The sequence below is a fragment of the Struthio camelus genome, chromosome 17, assembly GCF_040807025.1.
Source record: "Struthio camelus isolate bStrCam1 chromosome 17, bStrCam1.hap1, whole genome shotgun sequence".
Taxonomy (NCBI): domain Eukaryota; kingdom Metazoa; phylum Chordata; class Aves; order Struthioniformes; family Struthionidae; genus Struthio; species Struthio camelus.
The window spans coordinates 19,691,421-19,707,798 of NC_090958.1; the positions used below are offsets into that span (position 1 = coordinate 19,691,421).

A 16,378-nucleotide genomic window follows, 5' to 3' on the forward strand; every position below is an offset into this window, starting at 1 on the left:
GATGAAATGATAAAAAGCAGTTTTTGCGGTCCTCCCATTATATATTGACTATGTAGCAAATCTAAGTCTAAGCAAAACTAGGGAAGTTCTTACCATGCTTTATTTTGAAAGTAGGAAACCTGCAGCTATATCAGTTTGTCATCGCTAAAAATACAGATTTCAGCATTGCTTGCACCAAAATGGATTTAGTTTTTGAAGCTTTTAGCTATTTATTACTTTTCACCTTGGCAGGCTTCTAAGTCACCGTGTTGACACAGGTGACTAATTGCAGTTAGTTTATGGCAACTAACGTGTCTGTAAGGGATAAAGTAGGCAAGTCTTGAAACGTTTTGACCAGCTTTGGTTGCTGCTGACTTGCCTTGACAGAAGCAAACGGCTGTGTATTTTCAATATCCAAAGGTACTCACTTCCTCCAAAAATTAGAATAAGTTGCTTGAAGCGCTATACAAAAGAGAAGACAGTATTGGCAGTTTATTACGAAGTGCCAAACTACTTCTGTATCTCTTTCAGAGTGACCCAGAGTTTGTTCAGTGGAAAAAAGAGCTGACAGAAGCTTTTACTGAGGCACAGAGGTTGCTGCGTCGGGCTCCAAAGTTTCTCAATAAATCTCGCTCAACTGTTGTAGAGCTTTCAAAACCACCCCTCAGCCACAGGAATAGCAATGGTCTGTAGAAGAAGTAGAGAACAAAGTTCACATAGGGAAAGCTACTTTGTGAACGTGTCGAGTTTCCCTCGACGTCATTGTTAATGAATTACTTTGTACAATCCTGGAAGCAGGATGTACTTAGGAGACGAAGAATTAGATGTTTACAGCATGGGATAATGTCAGAACTCGGTACCTGGCGGCTGTGAAGACGGAAACGATGGCAAGTGAGTTCGTACCCCGGCAGTGGTGGGAGTTCCCAGAGGTAGAGGCTGCATGTTGCTCCCATGCGTTCCTGCACCCCGGTGGTGTTTAAAAATGGTCCGTTACTCTTGAACTACTGATGGAAGGACAATACCGTTTTCTCTGCAATACCTTTGTTTGGTTTATACCAAGCCTGGAAGCTGAAATGGTTACTGCTGGTTAGGATGTTCACTTCTGTGTCTGATACCGACAAATCCCTCAACTCTGGAAGGAGCTGCAGACTTGCCGTGTTGGAGAGCATTTAATCTGTCGTGTTGCCATGTTCTTTCCAACCGTTACTGCTGACTTTACTATAACTTTTCTCCATACTGCTGATAATCAACAGTGTGACTCTTATGCACTTCAAAGTACTGAATTCTAACTGTCCTGTGGTTTAAGTGTTATTGCTACTTCATGGAAACATTGAAGTCAAATTATTCACTTGGTTTGTTGTACTCACTAATAGTAGCTACCACCGTTTTGCTTCTTCTACGTATATGCAGTACTATAACTGACACAATAGAGTAATAATTGGTGAAGAGGAATTTATGGTAGCTTCATCTAGTGCTCTGTTGTATACATTGACTATTTTAGCACAGTTTTTAAAGAGCAGATTCCTTTTGACAAGTTTACAGTGAACATAAAGACAGTTCTTTTCCATTTCAGGTCAACTGCACTTTTTAAAAATTAAAAAGAAATTATTCAAATCCAATGCATTCTAGTGCATGTCCTGGGTTAAAAAGTATGGGTACCTTGGTACGTATTCTGGATCACTCTTCAGTTACGGGACTTGTGGATTCTTCTGTTTTACACAAAAACATAAGCGAGTGTGTTCTCATAGCATAACTATCCCAGCCTTTCATGGTAGCCGAGCTCAGAAGAGTCGTGTGTACATCATAGGGCTCGGCTTGCAGGAGGATTTTTAATTTTCTTTTCTAGAGAATTCAAAATGTCCACATTGAAAACAGTCGGAGAATACTAAGAATGGAACTGACAGAATCAGCTGATCAAATGCCAGAGCTATATTAACTTTACTTAAGACATCAGTCATGTCACGTGGAAACTGTTATTTTGCAAAAGAAAAGATATACTCTCTAGTTGTTAGACAGCTTTACGCATGTCACGTCAGCCTTTCCCTGGTTGTTGCGATGTTTTATGAGAGAGAAAAGTCAGGGCTGAGTTTAAGCGTTCTTCTGACTCTGTAGACACCTTCAGAACGTTTTCTGCCCGGTTGCAGTGGTACAGGTCTCTTAGTCCCTCAGTGTAGCGGGAATTGCGTCTCTGTAAATGGGAGCAGGAGTTAACACCGACAACCTACCCTGTTTGTCTCTTCTGCACAGTTTATGTCCAGCTTGTGCTGCTAGCAGGTCACCAGGGAGTTTCAGACCGTTTCCTTCAAAATATAAATTGGCAAAAATACAAGATTTATCTTGGAAGGATTTGCTTATCCTGAACACACTTGTAATAAAATTAGATATATTTGCTTTTAAAAGTGGGAGTGGCCAAACTCTTTGCATAGTGCTTTGACAGCTGTGCAAATTCTTTGTTATAATCTGGCGGAGCATAAGAGTTGAAAAATGCCTTTTAGAAAATACCCCGTGTCTATTGGATAACATTTTTAATGATATTCTCCGTTTATTTTTTAATTACTTGGTAAAAAGAGTACCAAGCTATGTGTCCTTCTCACCGGTAAGTGATGTTTAGTGTCTAAGCATCCTCTGTAAGGAATAGTTGTGGTGTTTACTGAAGTTTGGAATAGACAATATCTCATTTTATTGGCACTGACTGTGTATTGGATATTTTAAAGTTTTTTCTACAATGCCATGCGACGCTCTTGTTTGTGTTGATTGGAAAAGAAAACTCAGATTTTGATAAAACCCGCTCTTAGTTCTCATGTAACTTGTTATTTTGCTCATGTTTTCTGAGTTCAATATCTGCTCCATGTTTCTCTTCTAGTTATTTTCCGTAGCTGCTTTTTATGGTAAAATCATTTGGAACAGTTGCTGGGTTCCAGATACACCGTACCATAGATTGGGGCTGCTGCTATCTGTGAGTAGGGGAGAGAGATGTCTGCTATTGAGAAACTGTGCCTCAAAAATACAGGTGTCATATGAAACCAAGGCTGTGTATTGACTTACAGAAGTATGTTTATTTTGAAGTGCAATGGAGTTGGGATGGCCCTAGAACATGTTCGTTACTTTGACCTTTATCGCCTCATTTGTTTAAGTGGCGATTTGAAGCGGAGCTGTGCTGTCAGTCAGCTCTCTGCAGGATAATGTCAGGTGACAGTGGACTAGTAAGAGAAATGTAACATTTGTTTTTCTTTAGTAATCTGACTTATGACAATTTATAAAAAGTTTCTTACTTATGACTCACGTACAACTGTGCTTTTGTAAGAGAGAGAGAGAGAGAGAGAGAGAGAGAGAGAGGTTACCTTGGCAAAAAACTCAGGTATACATTGGTAAAATTACTCTCCCAGTAACAAGTGGATTTCTTTGTGGAAAGAATTGGATCCTCCGATGTAGAGAGAGCTTTGAAATTCAGCCATTCAAAAGAGAATATTTGATACTGCTTTTAACTAGTAGTTCCTATTTTAGATACCAAATTCTGTAAAGTTATTTTTTTCTTTTTTTTCCCCCTTTCTTTCACTTAGACAAACATTCCTGGTAATGTTATTTTTCACGAGGGTCATGAGCGTTGCCTCTTGCGTTCCGCAGGCAAAGTTGTAGCTGTGGCGCCGTGCCGGGTTGGGGTGCGCGTGGTCGCTGCGGTGCAGCTTTCCCTGCCCGCCGCGAGCGGGCTGCCCTGTCCCATCACTGCAGGCATCAGTTAGGCCCGTTTTCTTATTTAAATTCGTGCAGTACTTGTGTTGCAAGTCCACGAAACTGTTACAGGAACATTTGTTAATGTTTCCTCAAATCCTTCCTCTAAGTACAAGCTATTCACATTTCTAAATTGAAAGGCTTCTTCATATAAGTGTGCTCTACCTTTATGTTGCTGTCACTGGTCCAGTAACATCTAAGGCTACAATTTCATAAGTTACTTCTCATAATACTGCTTTGAAATAAGTCCTGTTGTTGTAAATCCTGGAGTCGATGCCGCTGTCATTGACGTTACTGGCATTACACCACCCTGTTAGACTTCGAAACCAGACTCTGAGCATGCTAGCTACAGTTGGATGGTGAATGGGGAGGTCTGGCATGTACGGACAATACTGCGCTCTCCTGTGCGAGATTGGCTCTGCACACAGATCCCTGCAATATACCTCAATTCAGTCAGGTTTAATTTTTCTTTAATTTCAACAGCTGTCCTTTAGCGAAGTGGCGGAAGTTTTGCTTCTCCTACTTTTGCTGGAAAGAAAAGTAAATAGGATCATCAGATTGGTTTTGTTTAATATAAGTGCAGGTGTTTGCAGTCCAGTAAGTAGGTAATAGGAAATATTGTGTATTTGGTGCTAAAAAAAAAAAAAATGTTTTGTCTAAGTTGTGAGCCTGTAAAAATGGATGCTGTTAATGTCCAAAAGAACTGCTTCGGGTGTTAATCCTGTGCTGCTGGAGTCAACGGGAGCATTGCCATCAACTTAAGCAAAAGTAGGATGAAGCCTTGTATGCATATGGTTACTTGTGTACTAATATTTTTTAGGTTTACAATCTGAGATGATAGAAAATTTGCTCATGAGAAGAGAACTCACACTGGAGCTCTGTGAGTGTTGCTGTTGCTCTTTTCCTGGCAGCTGATCAGTTTAAGTACTAAATTCTTCTTTAATATCACTTACATATTTACATACTGTAGATGTTCACAAATTTCATACTTCTTTTACTGTTCCCTACACAGCAAATGTCAATGATGCGGTTACTTTAACTATGAAATGTTCACGCTCTAAATATATATGGAGGAAGGACTATTTTGAACTGTACAGTAGAAAGTAAATAGTACTAGTTATGTTGATTCATAAAAGAAATGAGTCAAATCTACAAATTAAAAAATCTGAAAAACATATTTTGAAAGAGCATAGTATTAATTTTAATATTGTAAAAAATGGAAAAATATCTAAAATATACAGAGAACATATGTATATCCAAACGTCTGAGGAATTTCAAGATGATCTACTTCTGTTTTCTGTTCATTTCTATTCCATGGTGTACATATTGTGTGGACTGAACATTGGCTGTTTTAATACTATTGTTAAATTGAATTTTTATTTTGTGTTAAACTAATCATCACAGACTCAGCTTTATTTTGTTTATGTAAAGGTTGCTATGCTATGTAGGTATAAAACCAAGAATTCTATTTTAACAAAAAAAAAAAAACATTTTATATTATTTATTAAATACATGTTTCTCCAACTTCTGACATTCCATAGAATTTCTGCTCCTTATATGTATAGCATATTTGAAGAAATGGCAGTTCCTTTCAAATAGGATCAGTCAGCTTTATTCTGTTTTTCGTAATAAGGTCAAACTAGTTTCAGTCAGTCTGTCCAGTTTACCATTTCATTATAAGCACATTGACTTTAATGCATTATTAAGACCATCTCTAAGTGCAATGGCCTATGAATGCAGAAATATCTAAAAAGTTATTGCTAATAAAACCCACTGTTTGGCTGATACTTATAAATTTCCCCTTTATTCCTCAGCATTCCAGCAAGTGAGTTTTTATTGACAAGATGTTCTCTGAGTCTGTGCTGGACTGAATGGGAAGTAATGACCTTAAACTGGGGCAAGGAAAAGTCAGCTCAGATATTTAAAAGAAGCTCTTTAGTTAGAAGGATAATGCAGTAATGGAACAGATTTGCCTAGAGAGGTGGTAGAGTTTCCTACACTGGAGCAGACCAGGTGAACGTCAGTTTGGAGCAGTTTAGGGAGAGCTCCTCCTGCTTCAGGGCAGAGCCCTGGACTAGCTGGCCTCTGCCACAGATGAGCACAAACGTGCGTTTCTACTGGAAATGATCTTTGCCCCTTTAGACTAATTACTTTTTCACAGAAAAGAGATGAATAGTCCTTAAAAATAAAAATTACGGTTTGTGAAGACAGGAGGCTGTCCGGCAGGCGACGTCTGGGGTCATCTCACCTAACTAGATGTCCGGCAGCCGCGCCAGACTGAGCTCGTCCCGCTCCTTCCCCCCGTGGTTAAGGAGGGCGAAGAGGCACCTGCTCCCGCCTTGCACAGCGGTTCCTGTCCAAACGCGGGTGTCCGAAATGTCTCTTCCTCTAAAGTAGCCGAATCCCTGGAAACAGTGTCCCGAGCCGGACATCGGTGCAGCGAGTGGCCGGTGCCCTCTCAGGGCCGCGAGTTTAACTCGCTGCCGTCCTCGTGGGAGCGGGGTCTGCGGCGCTCGCCCCGGGAGCCGGTCCGTCCGCGGCACGCACTTAGCCCAAGTACCGACCAGCCTGTGCCTGCAAAAAGCCTTTGCTGGCGGGCTCGCCGCTACCAGGCGGGTCTGTAGATGACACCGAGACCTCCTGCCCAAGCAAGGTACGAAAATAGCATTAAATTCATCAGATAACTCATTTGCTAAAAATAATTCCAGCGCTACTCACGGCCTCTGCAACTGGAGGAATACACCAAAGCGTTAAGTATGTGCTTTCAGCTCCCCCGTTGTGGAGCCTCAAGCATGCACTCTTTAGGATTTCACTAAGTGACATCTTAAGGGTGAAATGTCGTTTTGCCGGCCGTGCTGATTACGCCGCCTCCTCTTGTTGACGTGCTGCCCGCGATGCCCCGGAGCAGACCGGGGACAGCCCCGCAGGAGGAGGGCGGCTCGCTTCTGCCTGCGGCAGTTCTTTCCTTGTTTGCCGTTTCCCCGTTCTTATACTTGCCTGCCCCTATTTTATTTCTGTGGTGGAAAAGTGAACTGTAGCGTTGACCCGTTCTGCCCAAGAGCACCCAGAGAGCGGCAGAGAGGAGACCGAAATAAAACAGAGCTGTTGCCAAAGACTGGAGAGTCACTGGCAAAACGTTGCCGTGAGCTGGGCGACGGTGCTGGTTCCAGTGTTGCTAACCCGCTTCCCTAGCGCCTCTGGGACCGGAGCGCAGAAAGCGGGTTTTATGCCTAAAATTAGGATTTGCTCTATTCGCTTGCAGTATGGCTAGGCGGAGGCAGGAGGCAGATGCAGGCTGCAGCTCGGGGCTCCCCCGGGTCCCGCGCAAGGCGTCGCCTTGTTCAGGGACGGGAGAGGTCGGCGAGCAGCTGAGATGAAGTGGGACAAATAAAAAAATGAGTCTGAAAAACAGAATAAAGTAAGAATATCCTTGGAGAGGCATTTTTATGAGCACTGTTTAAGTGACTAAATATGGTCCTTCAAAAAAAAAAAAAAAAAAAAACTTGGGAGGAGCAGATTCACATGAATAGCTACTAGTGATTTTAAAAAAATATATATTGAAAGAGAACCTGTTTTCAATGTGTAATTTAATGGTAAGAAAAGCCAGTATCTGTAAATAACTTTAGATATTGTATCTATGAGAGTCATTATTTGTTTTATGTACTTTGCTCTTTTCATATTTATTGTGCAGAAGAGGGGTTTGTTCCTTGCCAATATATACTACTGCACGTTGGAGGTAGTACTTTTCACAGAGACTATGTTCAGAGTTTACAGTCCTCAGCAATTTGTGATGTGCCACACTTAGTTAATTCTGCCATTATTTTTTTAAAGAATTATTTTGGAAGAGCTAAGCTGCTTCTGTGTGTTGGTCAACTGCTCTCATACCAAGAGAATTCCAATAAAAAAAATCATTTGAGTGTGCGATGCCGTTTGGTTCTTTCCAGCCGCACGTCCCCGCCGCCCCTTTTCCATAGCCGAGACGGCTCTGGCTCTCCTGGTGCCGTTGCTGCCTTGCGGGGGACAGGTAAGCTGAACTAAGGCCATCTCGATTCTTCCAGACAAATGCTTTGTGGGGCAGAAAAAGATGGAAGAACTTTGGAAGCAAAAAATCTTTGGTGAGAACCTTTGGCAAAAAGTTGGGAACTGAAGTGAAATGAAGTTTCTTTCTGCTTTGGGTCGATGGCTGCCGTAGCCGCCCGGGCGTCGCTTCCTCCCTTCTCGCTCCCGTGCCGGGGGCCGTACGGTAGCTCCCTGCGCGCCTTGCCGGGGGCGAGAGGAGCCGGGCGCGCGCCCGGGCCAGGCGAGCGCTGCCCTCCGCCGCGGAGCCGGCCCCCGCTCGCCGCCTCTGCTGCCGCCTTCCCGACGGAGGGATTCACGTGCCCGAGTCGACGGCCGCAGAAGCTCGGCTCGCGCCACGGGCGGCTCCGGGGCCGGGGCGCTTCCATCTCCCGCCGCGTTTCCTCGTCCCCTGCCTGGTGCCGGTAAGTCGGGTCCCTTCCTGGCCCCGCTGCCGCGGCCTCGGGAAGGGCCGGGGGCCGGCAGGGGAGCAGAGGGCCCGGCCTGGCGCTCGGGGCGCTGCTCGGGGCTGCTGCCGCTTTCTGCTCGCCGGGGGAGTCGGGACGGGGGACGCCCTCGCTCGGGTGCTGCCCGCGGGGGACGCGGGCTCCCGGCGCTGCTGCGCGCCGGCTGTCTGCGCCGGGGGACGCCGCTGTGGGGAAGCAGCAGAAGAGTCACAGTGGATGCAACGAGCTCTCTGCAGCCTCAGCCCTTCTCCCGGGGCTGCTGCGCGCCCGAGCTGCCGGAGCGACCGGCTGCAACCGCGGCCGTCATCACCGCTGCGGTCGCAGGGGGCTTCCTCCTCCGTGTGCCGCGGCCTGCGGGGCGCCCCCGGGCCGAGCGCCAGCCTTTGGCTCTGCGTCCTCGCGGGCGCTGCCCCGTTGGTTCCTCCCGCGGGAAAGGGGCTCGGCTGCCGCTCGGCCGCGATGCCCCGGCCCCGCGGGCGCCCGTCGGGGCCAGCTCGGTCGTGCCGCAGCTCAGCGGCCCCCGGCTCAGCGCCGCCTGAACGCGTTCCCTCGCCTTGTCCGTTCTGCAGGTGCGAAGCGGAAGAGGCGCCTGGGCTGAGGGGAGCGACCGCGGACGCGGGGGGCTCCTGGCCGGGGGGTCCCGCGGCGCCGGGGTGGAGAGGGCAGCCGGGTGCACCGAGCCCCGGAGCGCAGCCCCGCGGCACCTGGGTGCATGCGGCAAATCCAGCTGCCCGCTCGCCGGCCGCCGGCACCCCGGGCCGGGGCTCTTCTGGAATCGCGCGTCCTCGGGCCGCTCTCCTCGAGTGGAAACGGGATGTATTTTTATCAAGTGTCGGTGAGATGCTCTGAGTAACCGTCAGTCCCATATTAGGTAACTCGAGCCTAATATTCCCATCTCCTTTTTTAACAGAGCTTTTCGAACGGTTGGCGCTGGCGTCCTGGGACCCGGAGGAGCGCTTTGCAGCGGGATTTCACGCGGCAGCAGGTAGGTTTCGTTTCTGCGGGTGCGCTTGGCTGAATCCAGTATCCCGCAGCCCTGGTGCGGTACGTGACGCACTCGTGCGCGGGGCTGGAAACACGCAGGCCGTTCCCGCACCTGGCGCCGACCGCACGGGGAAAACGCCGGCGAGGAAGGGCCGGAGCAGGAGGGGTGCGGGAGGGACGCGGGGCCTGCTGGTTCCTGGGGAGCAAAGCCGGCGGCTCCTCCTCCTTCCGCCCCGTCCCGGCTGGGCCGGCTGCCCCCAGGGCCGCGAAACGCTTTGGCGTCAGAGCCGAGGTGACTTTTTCTTTCCGTTGGTGAGAGGCTATTTTGGGCGCTGCTCTCAGGTCACTTCCCCGGCTCGGCGGCTGATCTCACGGCTGCGCGGGGGCCGTTGGCGGGAGAGGATGGGGAGGACTGCGGCGGGCTCGGGCCTGGCCCGGGGTCCCCGCTCGCAGCAGGCCTGGCTCTCGTGGGACCCCAGCGGGTCCCACCTGCTGCTGCGCCGGGGCTGGAGGCCTCCCCAGGGGTTGGATGACTCCCTGGGGTTTGGTATCTCCCCATGGTTTGATATCTCCCTGGGGGTTGGATGACTCCCAAGGGTTGGACATCTCCCCAGGGTTTGATATCTCCCAGGGGTTTGACGTCTCCCCAGGGCTGGACATCTCCCCATGGTTTGATGTCTCCCCATGGTTTGATGTCTCCCCAGGGTTTGGCGTTTCCCTGGGGGTTGGATGTCTCCCCAAGGTTTGGTGTCTCCTCGGGGTTGGACATCTCCCCGAGGTTGGACATCCCTCGGCCTCCTGGGACACCGGAGCTGCCCACGGTGGGGACAGCGCAGTCCTAAAACAGCCCCTTGGGCCTCCGCACGGCCGCGGGCGGCGCGCAGCAAGCAGCCCCCTGGTCGCCGCCGCTGCTCTTGCTGCGCGCTCTCCCGGCGCTGCCCCGAGGAGGAGGCCGGGTGGGCGACGCGGGGCGCGAGCGCGACGTGGGGCGGCGCAGGCCTGCGCCGGGCCGCGCCGCCCTCCCTCGCCGAGGCCCCGCGCCGCCGGCCGCCTCGCGGGGCCGCGGGTATTTTTAGCAGTGACATGTGTCACCTCAGCTGCCGCGGTGGCAGGGCAGGGGAGGGAGGGCGCTCGGCCGCCTGCCGCCTTCGCCGCCGCTGTCCCTGCTCCGGAGGGTCCCTTCGCCGGCGCTCGGCCGCGGGCGCCGACCCCCTGCGCCCGCCCAGGTACCTGCCCACGCTGCCGGGCCCTGGGGCGCGCGTTGGGGTGGGGGTCCCGCACGGGGTCCGCAGGGGCCCTTTTGGGTGCGCTGGCGGCCAGGCCGGGGGCTCCTCGGCAGCGAGGGCTATTTTTAGGCGGGGACGACGGGCTCCTGGTTTTGCAGAGCGTTTCCAGCGGCCGGTTTCTCCCTGGCGGGGAGGGCTGGCGGGTGCCGGGAGCTCCCGGCGCATCCCGCGCTCCCGGGGAGCGAGGTGCGGGCAGGACGGCGTTCCCGGCCCGGTGCCGGCAGGGAGCAGGCGGGGGGCCGGGGCCGGGGCCGGGGCTGGGGCCTGGGGGGGCCCAACCCGCTGGTGCTGCTCCCTTCTCCTCCGCCCTCGCCGGGGATCGAGCAGGGCGGATGGACGGCTGGAGCACCGGGACACCCCCCCTTCCCGCACTGGGTGCTCGGTCGAGGTGTGTCCCCCTCCGTGCCTCAGTTTCCCCTTGCGCGGAGCAGGGCAGGCGACCCGCTGTGCCTCGCTCCTGAGCTCGGCGGCTCGAGGGCGAGGGTTCGGGCGCCGGTAGGGCGCCGCGGCCCCCGGGTCTGTGCGCTGGGGCCGGCTGCCCCCCACGGCCGCGCTCGCCGGGGCCGGCAGACCCCGCTCGGGGGGGGGCCCGAGCGCCGGCAGGGCCCCGTAGGGCAGGTGAGAGCCAGGGCACGCGGCGCCCGGGGCCTTCGCCCAAGAAGGCAAGTGACATTCGTCAGCTGGGGCTCCGGGGCCGTTCCCGGCACTCCTGCCCTTTACTGTACATGGAAATACCGTGCGCTTCGCTGCTGCGGTACCGGGCCAAAGCGACGGCTGCGCAGAGGCCGGGAGCGATGAGCCCCGACCTGCTCGGCGCATGAATGATCTGGACAGGTGAATCGGGGGCAGGCCAGGCGCCACCCGCCCGGCCTGCCCCGAGCTCCCTGCCGGGGGCCGCCGGCTCCCAGCGCGCCTGGAGCTGAGCCGCCCCGGCCACCGCCGCCTCCAGCTGCGCCGTCCCCTCCCCGGCGCTGTAAAACGACCCGTCCGGCTGCCGCCGCGGCGCCAGCCGTGAGCTCAGCTGGCCGAGAGGGCAGCCCGCGGCATCGCCCCGGCCCCCAGGGCTGCAGGGCCCCGCTCCGGGAGGAGCCGCGGGGGCTCCCTCCCTCCCTCGCCCTGCCCCGGGCGCTGCGTCCGCAGGGATGGACGCCGGCACGGCGCGGCGGAGGCCCCCCCAGGCCCCCCGGCGCGCTAACGCTGTCCTCTCTCTTCTCTCCCTCTCTGCGGACCCGCGCGCGCACGGTGCCCGTCTCTCCCTTGTCTCCGCCAGCGCCCCTCGTGCCGCCCCGAGGCATCGCCGTCCCGCCACGCTGCCCGCCGCCGGCATGGCCATCTCCTCGCGCCTCGCGCTCTGGGAGCAGAAGGGAAGTGTCTGTCGGCGCCGGCGCGGCGGGAGGGGGGCCGGGGGGCCGCTCCGGTGCCGCCGGCGAGCCTGCCTCGCGCCTCCGGGCCCGCGCGCGCCCCGCCGGCTCGGCGTCGCCCCTCGCCGCCCTGCCTGCTCCTCCTTCCCCCGCGTCCCTCCCGCCGCTTCCGTGCCGCCTGGCTCTGGGCCACAGCGGGGCCCTCCGGCTCTCGCGCTTTGCTTTTGAGCGATTTCTGCGCTCTCGGGGGCGGGCAAAGGCTCGGTCCCTGCCGCTGGCGTCGGTCGGCGCATCAGGACAGCAAACGGCCTGAAAAGCGCCTTGCTGGGAGATTTTGGGGGATCGAGCTCCGCAGCCTGGAGGAAGGAGGGGAGAGGGGCTGCGAAGGCCCTGTGTCTTCCCTGGGACGCGGCCCGGGGCCGGCCCAGCGCCCGGGCGCGGGATGGACCTCACCAGCCCTTGGCAGCGCCTGCGCGCGACTTGGAGCAAAGGCACGAGCGGCTCCTTAACCAGCTGCAGCGGACGGTTCCTCCCGCTCCCCCGGGGCGGCCGGCCCCACGCCGCGGCCCGCGGGAAGCTGTCGGGTGCAGAGGGGCCCCGAGCGCTGCGCCCCTCCGGCCGGCTGCCCGGGACCTGGCAGCACCGTGGGCTCCCCTGCAGCCCCGCGCGAGCTTGCAGGAACCTCCCGTGCTTCTCTATAGGGCGTTTTTTCTTAATGCTTTTCCTCCTTGCGCTCGCGGAGGCATCCTCGTGCCAGCCTGGTTGCCGCGAGTGGCCAGCGGCTTGCTCCCGCTGCGCCTGCGCGGGGCTGGCCGTGCCCGGCCCGCTGCAGCCTCTGCGTGCCGCTGGCCTTGCCGTCCCGCCGGGCGCTTGGCAGAGCTGGGGCCTCGGCGGGGGCGCGGGGCTCAGCCTTGGGGCACGCGCGGCCAGCGTCTCCGCGGGCTCGTTTTGCAGAGGTGCTGGCGGGCTCGGGACAGGGGTCCGCCTGGGTCGTGGCGGCATCGCTGCGTCCTGCCCCCCGTAACGCCGCTTCTGCTCCTGCGAACAGATCCGGGAAGAGGACCGGAGCCCGCCCCCGTCCTCCCCCCCACTGCTTTTCTCTGTCATTCCCGGAGGGTTCATCAAGCAGCTCGTCCGGGAGACCGAGAAGGAATCCAAGGAAGCAAAACTGAAAAAGAAACCTAAGGAGAACGTGAAAGAGGACGTAAGTAGCAAATAAATCACACCTGAGCCCTGCGCTGCCATACGCGGCGGCGCTCGTGCGCCCGGGCCGGTCCGGACGGCGTCGCGGCCTGGGCGCTGACGAAGCTGCTGCTTTCGCCTGGGGCGTCCCCTCCGTCCCCAGCTCCTTGAACCGGGGCCGCGTCTGATCGTGCTAACCGAAAGGCCCCGGGGGCGCCAGGGGCCGGCAGCAAGGCAGGGTTAGACCTAAGGGGCCGTGTTTGCAGCGTGTCGCGCGCTGCGGCAGACTCCAGGCCCCTCCGCTGACCCGGTGAGCTGCCAGGCTTAAACGCTTGGGAGCTTGTGGCTTCATTAGCACGTGTTGCCACTCTTGATTTGCTTAATTGCAAGGCTAGTAATTAAGCGGAGTGAAACGTTCTCCGGTTCACTTCATTAGACAAGAGAGGTGAGTGCGTGGGGCTTCCCCGGTCAGGGCACCGAGGCAGCGAACCCGCCGTGCGGCAGGAGGGCGACGCGCGCCGCCTCCCTGGGTGGTGTGCCAAGGGGCCGCGGTCCTTCGCGGTGCCCCAGCCCGCTGCGCCGCCGGGCTCAGGCTCCTCTGCTGTGCTCGGCAGCCTCCGGGGACGGACAGCGCGGCCCGGGACGGGGCCGTGCCGCGTGCCGAGCTCCTGCAGAACGGCCTGAGCGCAGAGAAGCAGGGAGGCGCCGCCGCCGCCCAGGCCCCTCCGCGGCAGCCGCTGCCGGCCAGGCGGGCCGCCCCGAGGACCGTCCCCAGCAAAGCCGCGGCCCCGGCAGCGGCAGCCCCCGAGCCAGCAGATACCCCTCGCCCGGAGGCGCCCAAGGCTGCCGAGCGCCCCTGCCCCGAGAGGAGCCCCGAGGGCCCCCCGGCACCCGGCCAGGGGCCCCCGCGCTCCAGCCAAGGCCAGGAGGTGAAGGAGGGAGACGCGCCCAAGAGAAGAGGCCCTGAAAGCGCCAAGAAGGAGAAAGCGGCACCCAAGAGCCACAAGGAGCCCCCAGCCAAGGCCAGGGCCAAGAAGGAGCCGGAGAAAATGAAGAAAGAAGTAGGAGGAGGCAAGAAGGAGCCAGGGGAAGTCAAAGAGCCCGGAAAAGCTAAGAACGAGTCGGAGGGATCCAAGGGGAAGCCAGGAGGGATCCAGGAAAAGCCAGGAGACGTGGTGAAGGAGGCGGGGAAGGTTAAGGAAGAGGCTGGAGAAAGGAAAGAGGAGCCTGGAGAAAGCACAGACCAAGACCAGGTAACGGTGGCCGCAGAAGCGCCCTGCTGCTCTCTCGTGTGGGTGCTGATAAATTTTTTCCGGTATCATGCAGCTCTTCACATCTGCATGCCCTCGCCTGGCATTTCTGGGCCAGCTTTCCTGCCAGGGCAGGCCTGGAGGGGCAGAGTACAGGGTGTTCGGGTGGCTGGAGGCATTTCTGCAGCTGGGTGTTTTCCCAGACCGCGGTATGGGGCTCTGCCGCCTCTTTCTGCCAGACTCCGCTCTGCTCTCTCCGCAGGCTCCGAGCGACACGTGGTACGAAGCTGAGAAAGTCTGGCTCGTCCAGCAAGACGGATTTACGCTTGGTAACTTCCCTTCCTCCGCCTTCGCTCGCCGGTGCCTGGGATAAGGGGCGTCTTCGGCCTGGTTTGTGGGCTGTCGGGCTGCCGCAAGGCCGAAACGCCGGGAACGGCCGAGCTGATACCGGCGCGAGCCGGGAGCCTCTCCGCCAGCCTGGGAGCCGGGGGCCGCGGCGGGCCGCCCCCCGGGCCGGGGCTCACCCCGCGCTTCCCTTGCAGCCACGCAGCTGAAGCCGGACGTGGGGACGCCCGAGCTGCCGGCCGGCCGGGTGAGAGTCCGCCTGGAAGCGGACGGCAGCGTCACCGAGGTGGACGAGGACAGCGTGCACCGGGTGAGCGCCCCGCCGCCGAGGGGAGCGCGGGTCCCAGCGGCCGGGGGGGGGCCCTCCGGGGCCCCCCTGCCTGCCCTGCGGGCGGGCGGCTCTTGGAGGGTGCCCTCCTGCTCTGCCCCGCAGACCAACCCGCCCAGCCTGGACTACGCCGAGGACCTCGCCGCGCTGATCAGCCTCAACGAGTCCAGCGCCGTGAACACGCTGCAGCACCGCTACCGCGCCCGGCTCCGCTGCACCTACGCCGGGCCCAGCCTGGTGGCCATCCGGGCCAGCGCCGCTGCCGGCGGCCCCTCGGCGAAGGTGAGCCGTGGGCTCGGCGGTTGCCCAGCGTCCTCCGGCGCGAGCGGGGCCGAGGAGGGACCCCCTTCCCCCCAGCCTCGCAGGTCTTGCTCTGGGCCCCGCAGCCTGCGCCGGGCCCGGCGGCCATGCCGGGGAGGGGGGGCGGTTGCCGGCCTTCCCCGGCTCGGGGGGCCGCGGAGGGCTCCTCGGCGCTCCTGGCGCCGGCAGGTGGCACCCTGCGACTGTCACAGCGGCGCGACGTGGCCGGGGACGCTGGTGGCGGGAGATGCCCGCGGCCGGGGACGCGGGGGCTCCCCCGGCCCACGCGGTGGCCCGAGCGCGGCGGCCCCCGGCAGCATCCCCCGCGCGGGTCTGACTTCGCCGTGGCCAAACCACCCCCGTGCCCTCGGCCGTCTAGCAGAAAGCGCGCGCTTAAAAATCCTGCAAGCGCAGGCGTTTCCAGGGTTTTGCCCGCGAGAAGCCTTGGCGGGGCGGCCGGGCGGGGAGTCGGGTCTCGGTTCGGTGACGGCGGCCCGTCCGGCCCTCTCCCTGGCTGCAGGCCTTCCAGGGGAAGCGGGACGGCGCGCCGCCCCACGTCTGCGCGGTGGCGCACCGAGCCTACAGGACCCTGCTGCTGCAGCGGCAGGACCAGGCCGTCGTGGCCCTGGGGCGCGCCGGCGCCGGGAAGACCGCCTGCTGCCGCAGCGCGCTGGAGTACCTGGCGGCCACGGCCGGCAGCGTGGACGGCGCCGTCTCAGGTACGGGCCCGCGCGGTGAGGCCGGCGGAGCCGGGAGGGCGCGCAGGGGCTGCGGCGATGCTGTTCCCCGTCTGCCAGCCCCGCCTGGCCCCTTCCAGGGCAGGTCCCTGACGCCTTTGGGCCGTCCTGATGGCTGGGCCCGGTGGGGCAGTGCAGGCGCGGGGGGCTGCGAGGTGCCCTTCGCGCCCTGCCCGGCCCAGCCCGGACTCGCCTTTTGGATTAATACCAAAGCCATCACCGAAAGGAAGTTACTTGCCCACCTTCGCTCATCCGAGCGAGTTCAGTGATGTGCAAGAGCACGCTGTTAAGCAAGCAGGAGTTTAGAGGTCAGGTTTGCGTTTTGGAGGACTGGGCGAATTTTGGGTTTTGCGAAGGGCTGATGAGCCGCCTGG

The 16,378-nt window shown here is 57.7% G+C and overlaps 2 protein-coding genes across 2 annotated transcripts in view; both read left to right on the forward strand.

Annotated features, from left to right (window-relative positions):
• GRK3 (G protein-coupled receptor kinase 3) overlaps positions 1-7,629 on the forward strand; it is a 79,866-nt gene extending 72,237 nt beyond the window's left edge. Inside the window, exon 21 of the mRNA XM_068911687.1 lies at positions 511-7,629. Coding sequence (XP_068767788.1) covers positions 511-672 — 162 coding nt within the window. The 3' untranslated portion in view covers positions 673-7,629. The remainder of the gene's footprint in view (positions 1-510) is intronic.
• The window catches only part of MYO18B (myosin XVIIIB), a 103,236-nt gene continuing 90,839 nt past the window's right edge, over positions 3,982-16,378 (forward strand). The window contains exons 1-11 of the mRNA XM_068911514.1: positions 3,982-4,067; positions 5,523-5,533; positions 6,106-6,264; positions 7,767-7,823; positions 9,142-9,275; positions 12,911-13,066; positions 13,659-14,297; positions 14,557-14,623; positions 14,837-14,949; positions 15,073-15,249; positions 15,788-15,986. Of these exons, the coding sequence (XP_068767615.1) occupies positions 3,982-4,067; positions 5,523-5,533; positions 6,106-6,264; positions 7,767-7,823; positions 9,142-9,275; positions 12,911-13,066; positions 13,659-14,297; positions 14,557-14,623; positions 14,837-14,949; positions 15,073-15,249; positions 15,788-15,986 (1,798 nt within the window). The remainder of the gene's footprint in view (positions 4,068-5,522; positions 5,534-6,105; positions 6,265-7,766; positions 7,824-9,141; positions 9,276-12,910; positions 13,067-13,658; positions 14,298-14,556; positions 14,624-14,836; positions 14,950-15,072; positions 15,250-15,787; positions 15,987-16,378) is intronic.